This window comes from Fusarium falciforme, chromosome 4 (assembly GCF_026873545.1).
Source record: "Fusarium falciforme chromosome 4, complete sequence".
Lineage (NCBI taxonomy): Eukaryota > Fungi > Ascomycota > Sordariomycetes > Hypocreales > Nectriaceae > Fusarium > Fusarium falciforme.
In genome coordinates this window covers 3,207,898-3,229,579 of record NC_070547.1, presented here as the reverse complement: position 1 = coordinate 3,229,579, position 21,682 = coordinate 3,207,898, and the positions used below count along the sequence as shown (strand labels likewise).

General features: G+C 55.1%; 4 protein-coding genes and 1 pseudogene across 5 annotated transcripts, besides 1 other annotated feature; 2 read left to right on the top strand and 3 right to left on the bottom strand.

The window, feature by feature from the left end:
- Positions 1–639: 639 nt before the first annotated feature.
- Positions 640–5,097, bottom strand: NCS54_00572100 (PHD-type domain-containing protein; the record flags this gene model as incomplete). The annotated part of the gene is made up of 6 exons (XM_053151211.1): positions 640–966; positions 1,018–1,225; positions 1,281–1,745; positions 1,799–2,130; positions 2,523–2,610; positions 2,909–5,097. 6 exons carry the CDS (start codon positions 5,095–5,097, stop codon positions 640–642), a joined length of 3,609 nt encoding a protein of 1,202 aa, XP_053007186.1.
- A 1,792-nt stretch (positions 5,098–6,889) lies between these two features.
- On the bottom strand, positions 6,890–8,500 carry NCS54_00572000 (Peptidase-M24 domain-containing protein; the record flags this gene model as incomplete). The annotated part of the gene is made up of 4 exons (XM_053151210.1): positions 6,890–7,083; positions 7,155–7,967; positions 8,026–8,214; positions 8,479–8,500. 4 exons carry the CDS (start codon positions 8,498–8,500, stop codon positions 6,890–6,892), a joined length of 1,218 nt encoding a protein of 405 aa, XP_053007185.1.
- A 1,526-nt stretch (positions 8,501–10,026) lies between these two features.
- Positions 10,027–12,204, top strand: NCS54_00571900 (Snf5 subunit; the record flags this gene model as incomplete). The annotated part of the gene is made up of 2 exons (XM_053151209.1): positions 10,027–11,823; positions 11,878–12,204. The coding sequence occupies 2 exons, from the start codon at positions 10,027–10,029 to the stop codon at positions 12,202–12,204; spliced, it is 2,124 nt and encodes a 707-aa protein (XP_053007184.1).
- Positions 12,205–12,954: 750 nt separating this feature from the next.
- Positions 12,955–17,555, bottom strand: NCS54_00571800 (Hypothetical protein; the record flags this gene model as incomplete). The annotated part of the gene is made up of 3 exons (XM_053151208.1): positions 12,955–13,575; positions 13,630–17,061; positions 17,118–17,555. The coding sequence occupies 3 exons, from the start codon at positions 17,553–17,555 to the stop codon at positions 12,955–12,957; spliced, it is 4,491 nt and encodes a 1,496-aa protein (XP_053007183.1).
- Positions 17,556–20,038: 2,483 nt separating this feature from the next.
- NCS54_00571700 lies at positions 20,039–21,532 on the top strand (annotated as a pseudogene). The gene is made up of 4 exons: positions 20,039–20,084; positions 20,137–20,301; positions 20,358–20,478; positions 20,533–21,532.
- Positions 20,039–21,532: a sequence feature.
- Positions 21,533–21,682: the final 150 nt, after the last annotated feature.

The window sequence follows — 21,682 nt, the reverse complement described above, 5'->3', positions numbered from 1 at the left end:
TGGGTGACCACATTTGTGCCACCCGCTTAGACCCCTCCCTGGTGCATCAGACCGCTGCCGCCCCGCTGGCGGGTGAAAGAAGAAAGAAAAAGGAGATTCGTTTCGTCCATAATATAGTGGTTTTGAGAAGTAGAGTCGCAGGGAAAGACCACGAATCAGATGGCACTGGGAAGAGAAGAAGATGCGAAGAGGGGTACGACCATGGGCAATAACCTGAACGGCAAGCTGGCACAGGAAGAGAAGAGTCGGAGAGGGCGAGGGCGAGGGCGAGGTGGAAGAGAGAAAAACAAAAATGTCAAGAGAGCACCCAGGTCGTTTCTATGCCGTGGTCGTGATGATTTCGAAATACCAAAAGCCTCCCAAACTCCAGCGATCCATAGTCAGCGGGCTCAAGAGGTTTTGGGTTGTTGGGGTTGATAGAGTGAGAGTGCTCGCTTGCGTGTGAGAGCTTTGAAATTCGTACACAGATTTCTATGAAAAGGAAAAAAGTGAAGAGAAAAAAAGGGGGTTACGCTATAGTCAAACAAGAGTGCCAATTTTGGTCGAGAATCGTTGGGAATCGTGATGCTCTGTCGTGACAGAGCGAGCAGGAAGAGGATCGAGGGGTTGTAAGCCACTCGGAAACATGTCGATCGAGGTTTAATCAAGCTCCATAGCGCCTTCGGCGTGGTCAATGGTTGAAGGGGGGGTAGGTTCAGTGACAGGCGGAGGCACCGCAACCTTATCGAGTGGCTCGGCGATGGCTGAGTCTTGGGGAGATAGGATGCTAGGTATTTCGTGCTCCTGATCAAGCATAGTGGTGGGGTCCGGTTCACCAAGGAGATGTCTGATACGGGATCCCATGGCATCCATCTGGGCAAGTAGAACGCGTAGGCTAAGCTTGTCACTGTCTGTGAGGTGACCAGTAGCGATGTTGCCAGCATCAGTCTTGGTCATGAGCGCCAGGACATTGGGGTCAGCAGCGTCCTGTAGATATATCAGTAACATGTGAGACAAGGTGGAATAAGAACTACTCACCAAGAGAGCTGAGATCAGTTGGTCAACGCTCTCCGACTTGTGGTCCTTGAGGCTGGTCATGGTCAAGGCGACTTGCATCTCGTCCACTGACCGCTGAAGATCAGAGCCCTTGACAGGATGGCTCGAGTCCTTCACAGGCACAGGGGCGTATGACAGCCATCGAGGCTCATCTTGGCGAGGACCGTAGCCAGCGTTTTGACGGCGCAACCTTGATATGGCGTTAGAACACGGGGGATCGCGAGAGAGGTAATAGTGTCACTCACTGTTCAATAAAGTCCAGTACAATGCCTTGGGCAGGCAGCTTGTAAGCCCGTCCAAACGAGTCGGGATCTGGCCAGCCAGAATTGTTGACGGGTTTTGACTCTGGTTCAGACTCTGTCTCATCGTTCCAGTCCACTTCAATTTGGCCATTGTTCTTGAGACCTCGTGACAATGCTGGCGTGATGGTCTGCGCTCCCTTGATCTTGCGGAACCGATGAGCAGGCGCGAGCGAGCGGACCTCGGCAATTATCTCTTCAGAATGGAGAGGGCATCGCCAGTTCTTGAGAACTGGAGGGACAGCCAGAGGGGGGTCCAGGCAGTCAATATGCCAATAACGCGGGCAGACGCTACAAGGGATGATGGCCCGGACATCTGTCGCGGCCTTTTGGCAGCCGTGGCAGAGCACAGGTTGTCCATCGTCTCGCTGTCTGAAGAAGTCGGGTACTTCTTCGTAGCCATTCTTCCTCCTGTCGTCTTGGTTAGCCACTCTAATATCTAGATGCCCGGAATCGTCACTTACTTGGTCGTCTTGGCAGCCGTGACCTCTTCGTACTCGCCATCAGGACCAGCTTTGACCCCTTCAAAGCGAGTCTGCAACTTCTTGGGAAGGCTGAAGGCGCGAGGAATGCTCTTCTCAAGGTTGTTCAGAGCAGGCCCAAAAACGCCCTTGTGGACAGGCACGCGTGAAGGATACCGCTTGAACAGGCATTCGTTGCAATACCACTCATCAGGGAGGTCGTCAGATGGTACCATGCCCACGCACTCAAAGTGGAATGACCGAGGGCATCCGTCGCAGCAGACGACATCACCGGCTGCACCACAGGCGGAGCAGTCCTCATCGTTGTCGGATATCTAACCGCCGTGTCAGTTGAGTGGTTACCAGGGCATGCATATCCAGCCACGTCTCATGTCCACGTTGGCCCGCGAGTTCATTCGCATACGAGGCGCTTCTCGCTCCTCGCTTGAGGCTTGCTTCTGTTGCAACGCGTTCCAATCTGGTGGCTGGCTCGGAAAAGCGGATCATTCTTGCAGGGACCACCAAAAAAGCCCTGTCTGGTGATCCTCATCAGACAGACCAGACCAGACCAGACCAAACAGACAGGGCACGAAAAAATGGCCACCATCTGCTAGATCTATGAAATTTGGGTTTCCATCATGATGCCTCTCAGAGTGTATCGCCGTTGAAACGCGTCTCGCATCCTCCAAGTGAAATGAGAAACAAACAAGGAAAAAAAGAAGCATACCTGATCCTTGGCGGCCGCGCTGGTTGCTGTGCCATCTCCCATAGCCCGAGGCACTCCGGCAGCAGTTCCTCCTCGCTTCTTCACGGGGCTAGATAGGGCACGTATTATCAGCAAAATTCTTCATGATGCATGGATTCAAACAAGGCCTTGTCTTGCGGTAGAGCCTAGGCTAGTGCATCTTCGTCTCTGACGCAAAGGGTGGTTGGAGATGGATGTGATGTGAGATCAGCCAAAAAAGGGACAAAAGACGTGATTTCTCACGCGTCCAGGCGTCTCTCCGTATCAAAAAAACACACCCAAAGCGAGAGCGACATGAAAACCACCATGGTTGTGCCGATGGGATCGATGCATCTTGGAGATGAAGCACCATCTGGGGTGTGACTTACGATGACTTGACACGAAGGCCAGTTCTCTGCTTCTTGGGTGGGCGTAGCGTGGGCGTGGCAGCCCTCGAGCCTGCGACTGAGCTGCTATCACGCTGGAAAGGCCATGCAACTGGAGACACAGTGCTCTCGACCTCATCGTGAGGCCTCTTGCTGGCTGATCGGGTTGCCCTTGTTGTCGCTGGGGGCGCGATCGACTGACGCGTCCTCCTGGTCTTCTTGGCGGGTGTCGCAACCTGCTCATCGTCCTCACCATCACGAACCGAACTCTCGCGCACTGTGACGCTGTTGGCAAACTTTTGCGCGTCGCGTCTGCGGTCCCAGAAGGAGGAGTCGTTATCATGGCCAGCCTCATCGACCGGCACAGACGAGCCCTTGGCGCCCTTGCCTGCCTTGGTCTTGGGAGGGAGGAGGTTGTTCAAGACGGGAGCATCAGCAAGCCTTCCTGGCATACTGGCTTCGGCACTCACGCTGATGGTGGCACCGGCGGGTGCATCAGCGGCAGAAGAATTGCTGGTGTTTGAGATGACGGGGAGGGTGGGAGAGTGTGATGCGGATGGGCTTGACCTGGATCGCTTGGACTTGGTCTTGTTGGTCTTGTTGGAGGCGGCGAGTGATTTGCGGCGGGTGGTGATTGGCCGAGGTTTTGGCGCATCGCTGGAGTCGGCCCCAGGTCCACGGCCAGCTCCAGCTCCAGCTCCAGCTCCAGCTCCAGTTCCAGATCCACGTCCAGGGCGACCAGCCGTTGCCCCTCGACGGATGGGGCTGGGGCTGCCGATGCTGGCCTCTGGAGACGACAGGCTGAGAGCCGACGAGAGCGAAGAGTCGCTAGACGCAGAGTCACGACGGCCTCTCTTCCGCGACGTCGGCGTTCGGGGTTGCTTGTCTGTCGACATTTTCCGGGGTGTGTGGCGGGTGGCGTGGCCAGAGGCAGGGTGAGAGGAGTGCGGCGCAGGGTGAGAGTAAGAGTGCGAGTGAGATCGAGAGTGAGACCGGGAAGAATGCAGCGTCTTTACCTTCTTGGACGCTCGTCGGTGATGATGCTCCTCCTCGTCTTCGTCGTCACCGTCGTGCTGGTGCTGGTGCTGATGCTCCTCTTGGCGGTGATGCAGCAGTTTGCCGTAGGGTGCTGCCTTGGGTTTGTGCGGTGTGAATCGACTGTTCGTCGTCGGCGGGATAAAGTAGTAGCAGCCTTGATTGTCCTTCTTGCCCTCGCGCTTCTTCTCCTCCATCTGCTTCGAGAACTTTCGCATCGTGTCCTCGTCGGCCGTCTGGTTGAAGACGTCCTCGATCATGGCCACGAACCGGGGGTCGCCCGATTTTTCGTCGTAGAGGGTCCGCAGCGCCCACGCCGTCGGATAGCGGTAGTGCTTGAGGGCCTCGTCCACTGCAGCCTCGACCACCTTGTCGATGAAATCTTTGTCCTGGGGTTCAGCCATGGGCTCGGATGCCTGGATCGTGTCCTTGATGTCCTTGTCCTTTGGCGTCTCTTTGACCTCTTTCGCCTCCTTCTCCTTGGGCTCCCTGGCCTCCCTGGCCTCCCTGGTCTCCTTTACTGCCGGCTTAGTCACAACGATGGAGCTCCTGCGGCCGCCTGACGAGCGCCGTGTCCGCCTCCCCAGAGATGCGCGACCCGACTGTCGCCGCTTCGTCCGGTTCGGGTCGTAATCCTCATCGTCCTCATCATCCGCTGCGGCTGCCGCGTCCTTGAGCACAATGGACCTCCGCCGTGGCGGTGTAGGGGGCTGGGTGGTCGGAGGAGGGGAAGACGCTTCCGCCCTTGCTCTGGCAGCAGCTGCGGCGGCGGCAGCATCAGCATCGTGGTCGGCGTCCACGTCGACATCCGCAGCCGGATCACTCGGGATGGCCTCGGCGGTAGATTTGGCAGCGTTTGCCCCTGACGGCCTCAATATGATCCTCCGCACGCCAGAAGTGGTCTCGGGCGCGGCCTTCTTGGGCTTGGGCAGACTTCCCAACGGAGCCATGTTCTCCACGACGCCATATCGCATCAGACCATCATCCTCGAAGCTCGCCTTGCTCTGCACGGTAGGCTCCAACCATCGCTGCATGAATGCCCTTGATCCCTCGGTAGCTCCCTTGGACGCGTCCAGCACTCCGTTCCATTTGGTGTTTTGGGATTGCGCGGGGCTAGAGTAGCGAGATCGTGAGGCGCGGGTGTTTGACGAGATCATTGTGTCGACCTTTGCGTGGTTGTGGTTGTGGTGGTTGCCCCCCGTTTCCCTGGTGCCCTTCTTTTTTTTTCTCCTGCCTGCCGTGCCTCTGCCTGTTGCCGCGGGACAAGCAGCGCACCTCTGTAGGCCTGGGCGGGCTACTAAAGAAACATGGTCAGCCAGGGCACGCGCGTGGGGAGTAAAAAAGGGGGCAAATAGCTACTTCGCTCTGGAGAAGCAGCATGAATTACTGCTGCGGTATCGCGTCTTTTCCGGGCGTTGACGCGGTGTCTTGACGAGGAGAAGAAAGGAAGAGGGTGGTGGTGGGTAGCGGGTTGAGACGAGACTCGACTTTGAGAAGGTCCAGGTAGAGGTGCGTCCCGTCGGAGCTGGCGGCGCGGGTCGGACAAGGGGTCGCGGGGGGGCGGGCAATTGAGCAACGCACGGGGGGCGAGCTGGATCCAACAGCTACAGCACCAGTCCCTACCGACCTACAGCCCTGCTAATCAGTGGATGGAGGGCTATCGGCAGTGCCAGTGCCAGTGCCAGTGGTAGTGATTGAACAGCAACGGTACTGAAATAACGACAGTTGTAGGTCACTGTGGTGAGGGCATCAGGGTGAGCAGCAGCTAGTTATATCCATTCATTCATAGCTCCAGTCCCAAGACCACCTCCTGGGCATCAAACATTCACACAGTAAACTCTCACTGTCATGCTGTGAGCCCTGTCGCCTCTTTTCCCTCTCCATCCTACTTTTCCTTTCTTTTTTGTTCTCATTTTCCCCTTCTCCTTGTACTCTTTTCCCAAACCCGAGCCCCATCTTAGCTCTCCTACCTCTCTCTTCCCCCAGGTCCTTGAGTCAGAAGCTCAGCAAAGCTCCATTACCCACCAGCCCAACCCAAGTCTAGCTCCCGTCTCGAGCTACAGTATAAGGGGGTCAAGCTTGAAGCTCCCCCCGTCAATGCACAATCCCGTCCTCCTGAATCAAACATTTGCTGTCCAGCCTGATGCTTTCTTTTCGCCGCAAGGCAGCCTCTAGGACTGACTAGACGGACGTCTCGCCTGCTTTTTTTCTCCCCAACCTCATAGCCCGCCTTGGGCCGCCTCGTCACAAATCACACGCCGTCAGGGGCCGGCCGGGAGGGGGCACAACAAGGCGACTCTGCCCGAGCTGGCGAATTGGAAGCCCCTGGCCACGCATTGTGCATCAGATCCCCCTTCCTCCATGACAAGACCTTGCTCGCTCCCGTCACTCACTCATCGCCTCCAGAGCAAGCATCCATCGTATCGGCCTTGTGGCCTCCCGCCACAGCACGGGCAGGGCAGCTCTCATCAGTCATCAAGTCACTCACTGTCTCTTATCTCAGGCACTCGCCTCGTTTTGCATCCACATGACGATGCCCCTCATCCAAGTCCTCCACCGGACACCTTTGGGTGTTGTTCTCGCTCCTCTTTCTTGTGTGCATGCTTCAAGCAAGGCCTCCTCAAGATCACTATCCAACAAGGCAGTCAACAAGATAATGGCAAAATCAGGGGCTTGGTCAGTATAAGGCTGTTTTGGGCTTCTATATACCTCCCTGGGCTTCCCCAACCATCTAACTAACATGTTGGGTGTGATATTTCGAATGTCGAACGTCCCCGTTAACTTTCCCAAGGTTTGCGCTGGAAAGACTCTTCCTCGAATAGCCCCGTCCGATAAAGGCATGATCAAAGACCCGGCCTGTTGGCATGCATGCTGATATCTTGCGCCTCTTGTCCTTGGATCGTAGGCTGTCCAACCCCGTCATCAACATCTCCGCTCTTGCCATTCCATTTACTCGGCATCGGCCTCGCCCTCCTTCTTGGCCTTCTTCTTGGGCTTGCTCTTCTTCTTGCCCGTGTTTCGGGCGATGGGCTGCTCCAGGATCTTGAGAACCTCCTCGTCCTCGATCTTCTTGTCCGACTGGTACTTCTCCAGGTTCAGGGGAGGGGGTCCACCCAGCTTGGTAATGCCGTTCTTGGTGATGGCTGTTTTTCATGTCAGCGTCAGGGGCTTCACAGTGGCTATTTGGCGTCTCTCGATTCAAGAAAATACTAACCAATGGTGGTGAGGTATCGGGCAACCTGGGCGTTGTCCTTGTCGCCAACCAGCTCGTACTGGCGGAAGACGTTACCGCGGACACACTCCACGACGCCAGACTTGGCATCACGCTCATCCTCAAGCTGTCGCAAGCTAAAGGGGAAAGTTCCGAACTTCTTCTGGACCTCGGAGAGGATCTTGCGAGAGGTAGGTCGCTTGAGGCCGTAGGTCTGGTTGGTGCGGCGGTGGAGGGTGGGTCGCTGGTCGATACTCTTGACCTTGCCGGAACCCAGACTGACACCGACCTCGACACCCCAGACCTCGCTGATCTCGGGGGTACCGTCGCCCTTGGTGCCCTCGGCGGGGGCGAGGACAATCTTCTTGCTGCCCTCGATCTCGTTGCGGTCAAACAGCCACGAGGTGGTGCTCTCGACGAGGTTCACATCGTAGGCCTTGGTGACCTTCTCCAGGAGGCTGGTGATCTTGGACTGGGTAGGGGCCTTCTGGGCGGCAGCCTTGGCCTTCTCCTCGTCGGTTCCCTGGGCCAGGAGGCCAGGGGGGATCATGAGTCGCAGGAGCAGCTCATTGACGTAGTAGTTGGCCAGGATCAGATCGGCGGTGCGGCCAGTGACAGGCTCTCCGACCTTGTCCTCGGGGGTAGCGATGACAGTGTCGCAAACGATGGAGCCGAAGCCATCGATCTGGGCACCGAGCTGGATCTTGATGGGCTCTCCCTCCTTAATCTCGATACCGGCCTCAGCCTCGTCGGAGGTAAGGGGAGTGTAGGGAGTGACGTAGGACGCGGGGGAGACCGTGGTGGGGTGGGAGAAGCCTAAACGGCGTCAGTGATGCTGTACGGGCGGGAGATGGGGGAGTTTTGGAAGACAGACCCTTGTTGATCTTCTTGCCTCGGTAGACCTTGGCAATCTCCTCCTCGATCAGCTTATCACCCTGCTGGCAAATGTCGACAATCTTGGCGCCGGGGACGACAAGCTTTGAGACCTCGGCCAGGACCTTCTCAGAGATCTGAGCAGCAGTCTTGTACTTGGTGAGAGTGTCTGGGTTAGCCAGAGTATAATCTGTAGAGTGGCATCAGCATCAGTGTCATTAGACAGGACTCGACATCTCAAGCGAGGTCATCGTGGGGCAATGGTGACGAGGGCATTCACAGGAATGGGTTGTTGTTATGGCGGGGCAACCAGCAGCTGAGCAAGCGAACGGCGAGGGGCAGCGCCAGCGCCAGCGCCAGAGCTACAGCAGGCGAGCTCCCGCAGAGGAGCTCTTTGATGTGCGCGCCATTGGATGTCGAGCAGGGCAGAACAAGATAACACAGGAAGACTTACCGATTTCCTTGTTGTCCGACATGGTGGGCAAAATTGATCAGGTAGGTTGGTTGGTGAGAAGGGTGAAGAACTACGAATGCCGGGGGAGTGTGGACGACGAAAGCTCGACCAAGTCGCACGCACGCACAGAAATGGAAGCGGGGACCCTGGTACTGGACTGGGAGCTGGAAGGAAGGGCTTCGACGGCAGGGTTTTAGTGGAGGAGGGGCCCAAGATGGATGGATGGACTGCATTCGAGGGTGGATTATTGCTATTTGACTGTATGATTTATGGTGATTTCTCGCTTTGATCAGGTTGGCTAGCGCTTGCTTTTGGTCTCTGTAACCCATGCCTCCCCTCGGGTTGCCCCGATGTTCATTGCTGGTGGTGAATCCTGGCGTATTATGTCTAGGTTGTGTGCGTCTTTGTGTGCGCAAAAGCAAGCGCCACTTGCAGCAGAGCGTGATGGTCAACAGGTCAACAACACGTCATTCCAGTTGCCCAGAGACCATTTAGTACCTGGGGAATTTTCAAAATAAGTGCGCCGTCTGCTTGCAGCTTGACCTTTCTCGGAGACGGCCGCACACAGTCACCTTTTTTTTTTTACTTGGGTGAGGAGTATTCGGGCCTCGGTGTTGAGGGGCTCAGGAACTGTCGTTACTGATAATGACTTCATCCAGCCCTATTTTCCGTCTTGGGCAATCGGTCACTCCCGTCTGCCGGGGCTAATTTTAGCTACCCTACACTTTCACATCTGCCCACGATTGTGACATATGAGGGCTTTCTCGGGGCTGGAAATTTCCATTGTGTATGATTTTGTATGTGTTTCTGTGTTATTTCTGACTTTGGGATATTGTTTCTCGGTTCTATGTATTGAATGTTGCTTAGAATTCAATTCCACCGTTTGACCCAAGGCGCGCTGTTGTAAGTCGACCAAACGGAGGTAGTTTGCGCCACATCTGCTTCCCCAGTACGGATAGTTGAACGAGATTGCTGCATACCCGTTCTTAATCAAACAACGCCTTCAATGTGATATCACCGAGCAATCAATAACTAAAACGATCCCGCGCATGGGGATAACTCGATGGCCATTTATTAAGAATCGATTATGAAAGGAAAGGGGTTACCAGTCTCGTGCTTATTCACAAGCCACACGTGGCGCAGCAAAGTCCCTCTACATACCAATCACCACAGCACGCGCTCTGCAGAGGTACCTGTACAACAGACCAAAGACACTCTCTGACTGATCCAGCAAACAGGAGCCTTCGCGCGGCGCGGCAGAATCCTCCCGGCCTGCACCTGCGCCTTCCGCCTGGCTGGAAACAAATCCTCAACTCAACTGAAGCCTCAAGCCTCGCGCCTCGCCTCGCCTCGCCTCGACCCCAGCGACTTCATCCATCCCCGCCCCAACCAACGTGGCATCCTCGCCGCTGACGATCTCTCTTCGAGCCCCTCGACGTGTCGCGCATCCTGTTTCAACCCATCTCAATATTTTGCCCTGCTTTGCTGCCTCCGTCGCGGCCATTCCGCTGCGCCGCGACCGCGATCCGCGCCCCGTGAGCCTCGAACATGGCTGCTCAGCCCTCCACTTCTACGGCGCCGGCCACGGGCCCGGCGTCCACCGCGACTTCGGCCTCCGATAGGGATGCATCGACCGCATCGTCGAGCAAGATGCCCGTGCGGACAAAGGAATCCTATGATAAGCTCATGGTTGAGCGGTACATCACCCGTGATGCCATCGCCGCCGCGGCGCTCGGGAGTCAGCTGGACCACACCCGAAAAATAATGGCCGACACACGCGACAAGATTCAGGAGTATCGCCAGGTTCGCACCGATTATCGCCAGTGGTTCCCGCCTTCACGGCTCTACGGCGAAGGCTACAATGGCTTTGCCAATGGATACACAGAGAACCACGGACCCTCCAGGATCATCTATCCCTCCCAGAAGCCCCGACCCGGCCAACGGACCACGCCTCCCCTAAAGTACAAGCGCAAGGATATGCTCAAGCAGGCCGAGCAGCACGAGGAACTGGTACCCCTGCGGCTGGAGGTCGAATGGGATAAGATTAAGCTGCGCGACACCTTCACCTGGAACCTCCACGAGCGCCTGTTGGGAGTCGAGCTCTTCGCCGCGCAACTCGTCGAGGACATGGGTCTCAAGCCTCCTGCATCTCACCCCGTCTACGAGCAGGTGGTGCATCAAATGCGCGAGCAGCTGAACGATTTCTATCCCTTCGTCTTCTCGGAGGAGGACGCCCTTGACCCAGAGCTGCCCTACCTGGCGTACAAGAACGACGAGATGCGCATCCTCATCAAGCTCAACATCACCATCGGCCAACATACGCTCGTCGATCAATTCGAGTGGGAGATCAACAACCCTTCAAACTCGCCCGAGGAGTTTGCTGCCAACATGGCAAGGGACTTGTCACTCTCAGGAGAGTTCACAACTGCCATTGCGCACTGCATCCGGGAGCAAACTCAGTTGTTCACCAGGAGCTTATACAGTGTCGGACACCCCTTCGACGGACGGCCGATCGAAGATCCCGACCTGGTCGGCGCGTTTCTACAGACCCCTCTACCCTCCGTCTTCCGACCTCAACAGCAGGCCAAGGAGTACGCCCCTTACCTATACGAGCTCAGCGATGCCGATCTGGAACGAAACGAGACGATATTCTCACGCGAGCAACGCCGGCAGAAGCGGTCCATCAACCGAAGAGGAGGTCCACAACTGCCTGACCTCAGGGAACGGCAAAGGACGATCCGCACTCTCATCGTGTCGTCCGTCCTGCCCGGAGCCGCGACTAGCATTGAGGAGAGTCGGCTGTATAAGCGGGCTGCTGGACCTCGGACGAAACGTGCCGTACGCGACGGCGAGATCTCGGACTCAGACGACAGTGAAGACTCGGCTCCTGATTCTCCTGCCCCATCACAAATCACTGGCGGCACTGCTCGAACACGCGGCATGCGCGGAGCTGCTTCGGCGGCACAGCAGAGAATGGCCAACCTGGGCCGCTCCGAAACTCCCGAGGCCAGCGCTATCACACATCACCACGAAACGAGAACGTCCCGTCGATTCCGCGAGGAGACGGAGGAGCCGGCGCATCTGATTGTCACGCTCAAGCTCAACCGGGAAAAGCTGAGGAGGCTCATGAACCGCGACTATCGCGATCTAAGGACGCCTTCTCAGACACCAGTCCCTTTCCCTCGTGCCCCTAGCGCTTCTGCTTCTTCAAGGTCTATGCCTCCGCCGCCATCTACACCATCTGGCTCCACCCCCCAGGCGCATCCTACTTCGACATATCCTCCGGGCCAAATAGGCCGACTACCAGCACCACCGCCTGTTCCTGGGCAGGCCCATCCCCCAGCGGTAAGCTCTCCCAGTCTATAGCTAATCACCAACTGAGCTGACTGAGCCCCTTAGCCCCCGCCGCCTGAGTGGCTCGTCAACGCCCTTAAGGAATTAGAGAAGACATATAACGAAGGTGATAGGTTCGAGGCCATCATGAAATACTCGTACCTCGACCCCGTGACGGAACTCCCCGTACAGAACCAACCTATGCCCGAGGGCGTTAGGTACGCTTGGCTGCCGCGCATCCGCTGCCTGGACTGTACTACTAAGTTGTATACGCCCGGCCCTGATATGACGGCCCAGAAGTTCGAGGCTCACCTGAAATTCTCGGCGCACAAGAACCAGGTCCGACAGCGCCTGGCGCGGGAGGCTGCAGCAGCGTCGGCGTCCAAGTCTTGAGGAGAGCGAGCTGCTATATTCTTAGCACAGGGGGGCCTTCATCCTGGCAGTCTTCTCATGTTGACGCATTTCATATGCTTACCCCTTGAGGGCTGTTTCTTGGGTCATGTTATTCCTAGACGAACTTGGGGCGTTGTTCCATCTTTTTTCTTCCTTGCTTTGCGTCAGACTCAAAGTATCGAGTATCTTTTATCGCTGTACATACGACTCCCGGTCCAGAGGGGGGAGAGAGAGAGAATGGGAATGGGCTGAACGAAGCGGCCTCTCTCCCTCGAGGTTGGTCTAGTCATGGAGTCTTGATCTTGAGAAATAGGGGCGGTAAAACCACTGTATAGCTAGGATAGGGCGAATGAGTGAGAGATATCAATACGAGAGCGATTGCTTGCCACCTTGAATTGACATGCTGTGCTCTCTCGATTCGTACCTACATTGTGTTGTTCATTGATCAGCCATCACGTACGACAGACAGTTTCAAACGAGCCATGTATAATCAACGTGTTCGCACGCAGTGCTCGAGTCCCGTATGAGAGGGTATATGAAAGGATAAAAAATACAGAGACAGCCTCAAGACTCCCTTCCTTGCCCGGCATCACAGGTAATTCAACACCCGCCTCCCATTCATTCACAACTGGCCCGGCTATCATAACCATTCTCCGGCACACCTATATAGAAGTAATCGAAAAAGAAAAGACAACACCGCGTATCCATTGTTTCCCGTATTTTCATCACCCTGCTCTCGAATTTCCCCTGTTACTCTTCGTCATCGTCGACATCCATCTCGGCCGACTCCTTGCCTCGCCGACTCCTCGTCGACCGTGTTGGACGCTTCGCCTCGGTAAGGACACTAGCCTTGACGGCTGATTTGGCAGCAGCTTTGGTCCTTGACGCGAGTGCAGCCGTCTTTCGCCCGTTGGACTTTGGTGGCTCGGGCTCATCCACCTCCATTTCAGGGGTTTCGTTGTCATCGTCATCCTCCTTTTCAAGCTCCTCCTTGTCTGATTCTGCGCCACTCTCCTCGGCTTGTTCCTCTGAAGGGGCATCAGAAAGCTCCGACTCAGCGTCCGAGCCGGCCTCATTATCGTCTCCGCTGCCGTCGCTATCGCCCTCATACTGCCATGAGGCGACACCCTCCAACATCTCGGCCTCATCTTCATCATCGTCTCGCTCCGTGTAGACCGACACCTTGTGAGCTCGACCACTGCGACGGCGTTCCGAAGGCGGTGGTGAGTCTCTAGATGGCCGAGGCTTCCTAGACTTCGATACCTTCTTTGCCTTGGGAGTCTTGGGCTTCTTCTCCCTGCTCGCCGTCTTGGACTGTGTCCTCACCCTCTTTGCTGGTGGATCTTGCCTTTCACTCATAGACTTCCGCTTCTAGGCGAGATGTTAGCAAGGTCTCTCTCTAGCTGAGATAAGAGGGACACAAACCTTCTTACGATCGAGAGCTCTGATGAGGTCATCAAGCTTTTCATCTAGCTCATCTGGGATGTATTGTTTCTTTGCAATCTCCCTGGCTTCCTCGTTTGATGTCAAGGCCTGGACGAGCCCCTGAGGCATGCCAACCTTGGCTGGATAAGCTTGAAATACCCAATTCTTCTTCTCTTGCCACTTGCGGGTTACCGCAGTTGCGAGATCCGACAAGACATACAGCCTCTCGCTGGCCTCGGGCGTGATAGCGTCCCGGGTCTGCTTGACTCGCTCAGCGTACTTGTAAATCAGGGAGATGTTCTCCTCAGTCGCGCATGTGTTGAGGTAGAACAAGAAGTAATTGGCAAAGTCGGCCAGATCATTGACGTCTGAGCTGTAATCGGGATGATGTGCCAGCAAAGGAATGAGCCGGCTCATGATGGACTCAAGCACTCTTCTCTTGGCCTCAGCCAGACTCCGCGCTCGCGATCTGAGCCATGTCTCAACGCGGCTCTTGAGCTCAGCCGCTGGCTCAAAGGCAGCCAGGAAAAGGATGGCGTAGAATCTCCCAGGTAGCCGTCCTCGACTGAGATAGTTTTGTAGCTTCTCCATAAAGAAACGGCGAACCTGCAGCTCAGTGTCTTGGATGAGTTCAGCAAGCTTGTTGAAGCTGGCATGATCGAACAGCTCATCGTAACGCTTGACGGTGCACATCTTGAGGACAAGTAGACCCGCAAGGAGCCTGAGGCGCTTCTTGTGAGCTAATGGAGTGTCTTTGACCTTGCAGAACTCTCCCTCATTAACCAACAAGTCCTTGAGAAGTTTGAAGACGGTCTTGACCCGTTCAGTATCGGGATCTTCCTGAGTTGCAAGCGCCTGGTTGACCAGTGTCCTCAACGACAGAATCTTGGCCTGGAGCTCCTCATTCATGTCGGCGTCCTCAACCCAGGAAACCTCGGGGTTTTCATCCTCGGTGCGGACCTGACGCAGGATCTTCTGGATCGTCAATTCGTTGATGGCATCGTCAAAGTCGACAGTGACAGTTGGTGCCAGGCGTTCCAGCTGGCTGACTGCAGTCAGCTTATTGAGAAAGTGCGGCGAGCCATAGTCGAGGTCCTTCATGACCTTTTGCATAAGATTGGTGGCTGTAACCTTGCTCTTGTCGTCGTTCCTGGCAAGCAGAATATTGACAGCATACTTGGCAGTCCTGGCCGGTGTTCCATATAGAGCGTAGTCCATGAGCACCTGGATGAACTTTCGATCATAGGTGATGTCTTTGGGGTATCTTTTGGAGAATGATGAGTACGCCTTTAGAATGTCCACCATACCCGGGTCATTAGAGCGGGTTTCTGACGGCACTTGGTCAATGATCTCCTTTCGCAGGGTTTCCGAGTGAGCCTTGAAAAGGTCAGGGTTCCTCTGCGAAATGTCGTTGAGAACCTCGTGGGCAACAGCGGCGAATCCGCCCTTGTCGTTCTTGGAGTAATCCATAATCGTTGCCAGATGGCTTCGGTTATACATCAGGGAGCCAGAGCGGTATAGGAGTGGAATGAGCGTGTCTAGACAGCCTGCTGCTGATGGGCTCGCTTGGATCCTGCCAAACATCTCATTCATTGACCTTCGCACAGTCAAGAAGTCGCTGTCAGAGCTGATTGTCCACTTGACCAGCTGGTAACAGCGGCGGTCGTTGAACTTGGCAAACTTTTGGAGATCGCTGCGAACCTTGAGGGGATCGGGGAGGAAGGTACCAAACCATTGATATGTCTTTTCCAAGACCTTCTGGACCTTCTCCTCGTTGGCGTGGCCGACACCGCCGTTGTGTGCCTCGCATTGCTGGATGAAGACTTCGACGCCCTTGGCAACTTGTGGTTGACGAGCCTGCATGGCGAAGAATGCCTTCTTGGCGGGAGCATCGAGAAACTTGAGCATAAGGAGAATTCTCTCGGCTCGAATCTTGTCTTGATCTGCCTGGCTGCCACCAGTCTGCGATTGCGACTGAGACGAAGCCTTTGCCGCCTTTCCACCCTTAATGATGGGATACTTGAGAGGGATCAGACATTCGAACATGACGCGATCCAACAGGACGTTCAGATCTGGATCGTTGGCATAAAAAGCGTTGATGATGCGGGAGGGTACTCCACTCAGACAAGTCGTGACGGCGTCCTGGCCGTCAGCTATCTCGCCTGAGCCAACTGCCCAGAGCTTGCCCAGTAGGACCATGGCATCCACACGTACGGCGGGCCTTCGATCACGGCAGCGGTCTGCGAGACTGGCGAAGATAGAGCCGGCCTTCTCCACGCCGCCAATGACTCCCAGCTTCAGAATGATGTCGCGGAAGTCGAATAGCTCGATTGCCTTGACGGCGGCCAGACGAACCTTCTCCTCGCTGTCATTGAGTTTGTCGCTAAGGGCTTTGACGAGTTCAAGCTCATCCTCCCTGCTCAGACCAATGCCTCCGGCAGACGTGGCTAGGATGTATCCTGCGGCCGTTACCCAGGCTGCGCGGATAGTGCCAGTCTTGTCGTTTCTTCTCCCCACAAAGTTGCGGTAGGCGGTGTGGTGAGTCTGGGCAAAGGAGTGCGGTGAGTATGGCTTTGTCAAAACATTCTCGACTGCTGGAGCTGGCCTTTCGTCCAACAGCTTCAGAGGAGGGTACGCTGCCGGCTCCAACACAGGAGCTGGGGGAGGTCCAGCTACACCGATCCCTGAGATCATATCACCAATGGTCTCGGTTGCAATCTGGCGAAGGTATACGTTGTCGGCAGAAAGCTCGGCCTCAATCTGCGGAACGACGCTGACAAGAACTGCGGGAGCAGCTCGCCAGAGCTCGCGAATCAAGTTGTGAGCCTGGTCAAGACTCTTCAATTCGGAACTCGATGGGCCCTGGGCGGCATCCTCGTCGTCGTCATCCCCTTGTCGATGACCGTTGGACTTAGTGGCGAAGCTGGAGGCGTTAAGGATAACATCGCTGAAATACTGGCTAACATAACGGGCCATCTTGTCAGAACATCCATTGCAGATGTTCTTGGCCATGACATATGCTGGTGGCTCGGTCTTGATGAGAAGGGTGGATTGGTTTCCATTCTGCTCTCGACTGCGCTTGTCTTTAGAAGGGCCGGCTCTCAAGAACTGGCTGATGATAGCGTCAACTACATCGGCTGATACGCTGGCGGATTCATCAATCAATTGCATCAGCATCTCTGTCAGATGAATCTCGACATCTTTGGCGACCTGTTCTTCAGTGGCGGGCTTTGATCCAGATTTTGATACGCCGTCGAATGTGGTCTTGAAGAGTTGTTTCATGAGGCCATCTCCGCCAGAGATGTCTTGAAGGAGCAGAATACTCTTGACATCGGTGAGGGACGTGAGAACATATTTGTGCTGGCTGTCGTAGGGATTCGTGGGGTTATGCAAAGCGGGCAGAATGACGTTTATGAAGAGAGAAAACATGGACTGGGAATCGTGTTAGCTTCCATCCGTCCCCAGGTTATACTCCAGAAGAAACCCACCTGGAGCTGGTCGTCCGAGTAAGGGGCGTCAGGGACGAAGAGTCGTAGGATGTCGACAAGGCAGCAGGCAGTGTACGCCCTGACGCCCTGATCCTTATGCTGAATCAAGTTTCGATGCCCGAGGTGCTTAGCGACCTTCTTCAGAGAGTCGAGGTCGGTGGCGCCTTGGTCGAGCTCGGAGAGTTCTTTCGATAGGGCTTCGAGACGCTTGATTAAGGTGGCCGTTGGAATTGGCTTGGCTGGCCTCCACGAAAGCTCCTGATCGAAATTTAAACTTCGCAGTTCGACTTCTTCGTCATCGTTTTCCGATGCCTGGTCGCCCTCTTCAGGGGCGGCCTCTTGCTCTTCCTGTTCTTCCTGATCCTGCTCCATAACCTCTTCTTCCTCCTCCTCCACCACCTCGACGGGCTTTTGAGCGCGCGCGCGACGACGCGCCATGATGCGCTACCTGGGGATTGTCGCTAGAAAAATAGACCGACGAGGCCAAATGGCAGGGCTTTTCGAGGCGGTCAAGGCACGGCCTTGATCTGCGGCGGGTTGAGGTGACGAAGTGCTTCGAGTCGTACTTGGTTGCGGAGGCGGAAGCGGAAACGAGGGTGGTGCGCGACAGCAGGGTCACCACATAGCATGCGCACTCGCAAGGAGATACTCTCGGTCGCTAAGATATACTTCGCACGAAGCGCCCGATGACGGACTCGAAGACGGCGGGATTGAGCGTCGTGGGGGACAGCTCGGGCAGCTTTGATTGCGTGCGATGCGAAAAAGGTGAACTGAATGTGAAGGTGGGAGAGAGGGAGACTCCTCCAATGTGATAAGCGGAGGCGTGTTCCGTGTGCCGTGCGTGTGCGCGACGCGCGACCTGACCTTAGTAGCAGCGCCCAAATGCAGCTACAGCTAATGGCGCGGACCAGCTCCCGTTCCCGTTTGCCGCCTGGAGCTGCCCCGGGCCTGCTGGCGCATTTTTAGTGGACCCCGCCAACAAGGTAGCTGAGAGCTGATTGTTCTGGATAGCTGCATAATAGCATCTGCTATCGAGAGCTGTTCTCATCTCTCAACTGGCTATCATCCACGTCATTCCTGGGTCAGTCAATATGCACTCTTTGTAAATGACATCTGGAAGGATTCGAGAATACTCGGTTCAAGCCTATAAGTAAAACAGTGGCTAATTGCATTCACCGAGTACTTGGACGTCCGTCATTTATCTGTGACAGTCGCCCACCGTCCCCGAAACGCTGATGCATTGCGACGAGGAAAGGACCAGGCTTGGGCCGCTGTCTGGCAATATTTAGTATCTTTTAATCCTTTAATTTTAATTTGCCGTTTTTATATATGTGCATTTGGCTGCATGTCAAACAGAGCTGTAATGCAACTAACAACGTTGAGTGCTGAGATTCGCTGCATCGAGATGTCGACTGTCTATGCAAGTAGTAACCACGCTGCAGGTGGCGTTGACATTGAACACTCGAAGGAACCAATTTAACATTGCGTATTAAACTATAAGACAACCTCTAGTTGATGAATGGGTGACGAAGCTAACGTGTCTGATCATCGAAGAGTAAAGCACCCAATGTAGCCAACATTGCGGACATGAGAGGCCGCTCGATGTGTGAAAGGAGTCAGTCATACTTTGCACATCCAAGAGAACTCCCTCTTCGACGTAGCAATCTTCAAGCTGCTTCTCCTGAGTATCAATGACCACGGAGACACGCACATACACAACAGATACATGTGTCGTGGAGACGGTGATACTCGACTCGTCCCATCACGGCCGTTGACGTACCACCAAGATCATGTTTGCCTCATTTCACCGCCGGCCGACATGGACACACAGCCTCTCCTTTCTGTAACTCGGCCCTGGAACGTTCTCCCTCCCCCGACAGTTTCGGCACGGGAGGCGCAATTTGGAATAAGATCTCTTGTGGCACAAGTTTGACCGCGTCGTTTGCCGTCGGTCGAATCATTTCTCTGCCCCGAGATGGAAAGGACGGAGCCATGTGCTGCATCTGCCTTGTGCTCGCCTATGAAAGGGGACATTTCCCGTCGGCGGAGGTGGTATATGGTGTTGCGTTTGCCTGCTCTGCTGGAGTGTCCTGGCTGGCTGGCCGCCAAGTACAAGTTGAACCACTCCTCCTCTTGAAGAGAGCACGTATTTCTCCCGCTTCCTCCTCCCACTTTAACAGAATTTTGACTCTAGCCGTTCACTTCCTCTACCTGTTGCCGGTTGGTAAGCTGTTGCTGCCAAGTGACGACGAGAACTCACCACATTGACTGCCACGGCATCCATTGTAAGTCCGGGTTCTTACATTTATCTCGCCCTACCTAGACACTCAAAGCTTTTTCTACCAATCTAAGCCTTTGGCACCAAGAGTATTTCCATGTACCTGTATCCCATTATTTTTGCCCCTCTTTTGGGGCACTTGTCTACGACGACGATGCCCCTCAACATCTGGCTCACATCTGCCGGCCCTGACACTGGCCGCCAGTTGCCCGCCGGCTGATAGCAATATTTTCCAGCTCTTGCCATCATTTCTTGCCCTGTCGATGAATCACTGCCATAATATCCCATTGTTTTCCTTGCTGCCTGAGCAAACGCCCATCTCCTTTGTTTATCTGCACTTGAATCACCACCACAGCTCCTTCCCTCGCACTATTTCTTTCCTTCCTCCATCGCTCGTTTTCACCTCGCTTCACCACCGCCCTCGTTACTCCAACGCCTGATCTTCGCTGATCCTCAAGCCAACAGACGCTTCATTCTTTCTAGCCAATAGGTATGTGCTCATCTGCGCTTCCCTGCCTCTTGATCATCCTCATCTCCTCCGCGTGCGCCTCCGGACTGCCTGCCGAGAGAAACATCACAGGCACACCAAGAAATCATCATGACATGACATAAATGAGCAGAAATACATTTCTGACCATCGCAGCAGTCACGCTCGTTACCACCTGTATTCAGCTATCGCATCGATCCAAGTATGTTGTCGCCCTCACCTCTTGCGCTCACTCCAACTGACTGTTTGCCTAGTGGCAACTGTTATCGATACCGAGAAGGGCGAGGAGACTCCCCGAGTGTCCAAGTTCGACAAGCTCAAGGGTCTTCTCCCCGTCAAGAAGCTTCTCATTAGTTTCGTTCTTCTTGTTTGCCTCCTCGCGGTCATGTTTGGCATGGGTGTTCTAGCCTCCCACTACAGTGAGTCCTCTCACCACCAACATTCCTATGGGTAGAGATAGCTGACGCAGAAATAGCCCAGCAGGAGATTCGAGCGTATGATGGTGCTCTGATGGCTGAGGCCAAGGTGCATGGAGATGGGCACGTAGTTGTTCGTCGTGATGGCGGTGATGGTGATGGTACCGTGTACCCCATTTCGTAAGTAGTAGACTCTAATACTTGGACGTCACTCGGCTCTAACATCGAATCTAGGACAATGACCGAGACCAAGACTGAACTCTCCACTATCTACGCCACCAGCCGCGCTCCCAACGTCTTTACCAAGGTTGAGACTGTCACTGGCACCACCTACGTTACCGTCCCTGAGGAGGTCCATGTTTCCATCTCTGTTGCCACCATCGAGAGCTCCACCGAGGTTTGCGAGATTGAGGTCGTCACCATGACTGAGAGCTTCACTGTCACCGTCATTCCTATTCCCAGTGAGGACTTCACGGCCACGTCTGCTGCCCTCCCTGAGGCGACCGTAATCGGCAAGCCCTCCACCGTCACCGACGTCCAGACTCAGCTTTCCTTCACCAGCGGCCTCCCCGATGCTACAGTTTCTGGAAGCCCTGACACCGTCACTAACGTCGAGACTGATTTCTCTGTCTCCCCTGGTCTTCCCGATGCCACGGTTTCGGGCAACCCCTCTACTGTGACTGATGTCCAGACCAACTGGTCCCTCACCAGTGGCCTCCCCGATGCTACCGTCTCGGGCGAACCTTTCACTGTCACTCAGGTCAACGCGAGCTTCTCTGTCACTGGAAGCTTCCACACTGTCATCACTGTTACAGACCTCTTCCCACCCGCGGAGGACATGAGCACCGTTACAGAGCTGACCGCAGTTCAGAAGACTCTCACTACTCACAAGTCGATTGTTACAATCACTGTTACGGACCTCGTCCAGGAATCCCCTGTCGTCTCCTTCATCTCCCCCACAAGCACCTTCACCAAAGTCGTCTTCGAGACAACCGGCGAGGCTCCCACCTCCACCAAGACGGTCCAGGTTCAAATGCCTCCCTACCCGACCGCCAACAACACCATGGTGGTTGGTCCCTCTGGCACCGTCACCGTCATTCCTACCGTTGTCACGCCCATCATCGTCTCGGGTGCTACCAAGAAGCCTGAGCCGCGTGGCTTTGGTGGCAGCAATGGCACTTCCAACCTGGGTTGTGCCATCATGCTGATTGCGACCATCATGTTCTTCCTCTAGACTCTCACGAGGTGTTTGTTGCTGGGTTGGCCTTGCAACTGGTGCGCCATGGCGGAAACGACACTTGTATGAATGTAAAAGGGGATGGATCACTCTAGGATTTTGGAGTTTCATCGGTCGGATTTGGCATCGAAGCTGGAAATCAAAATC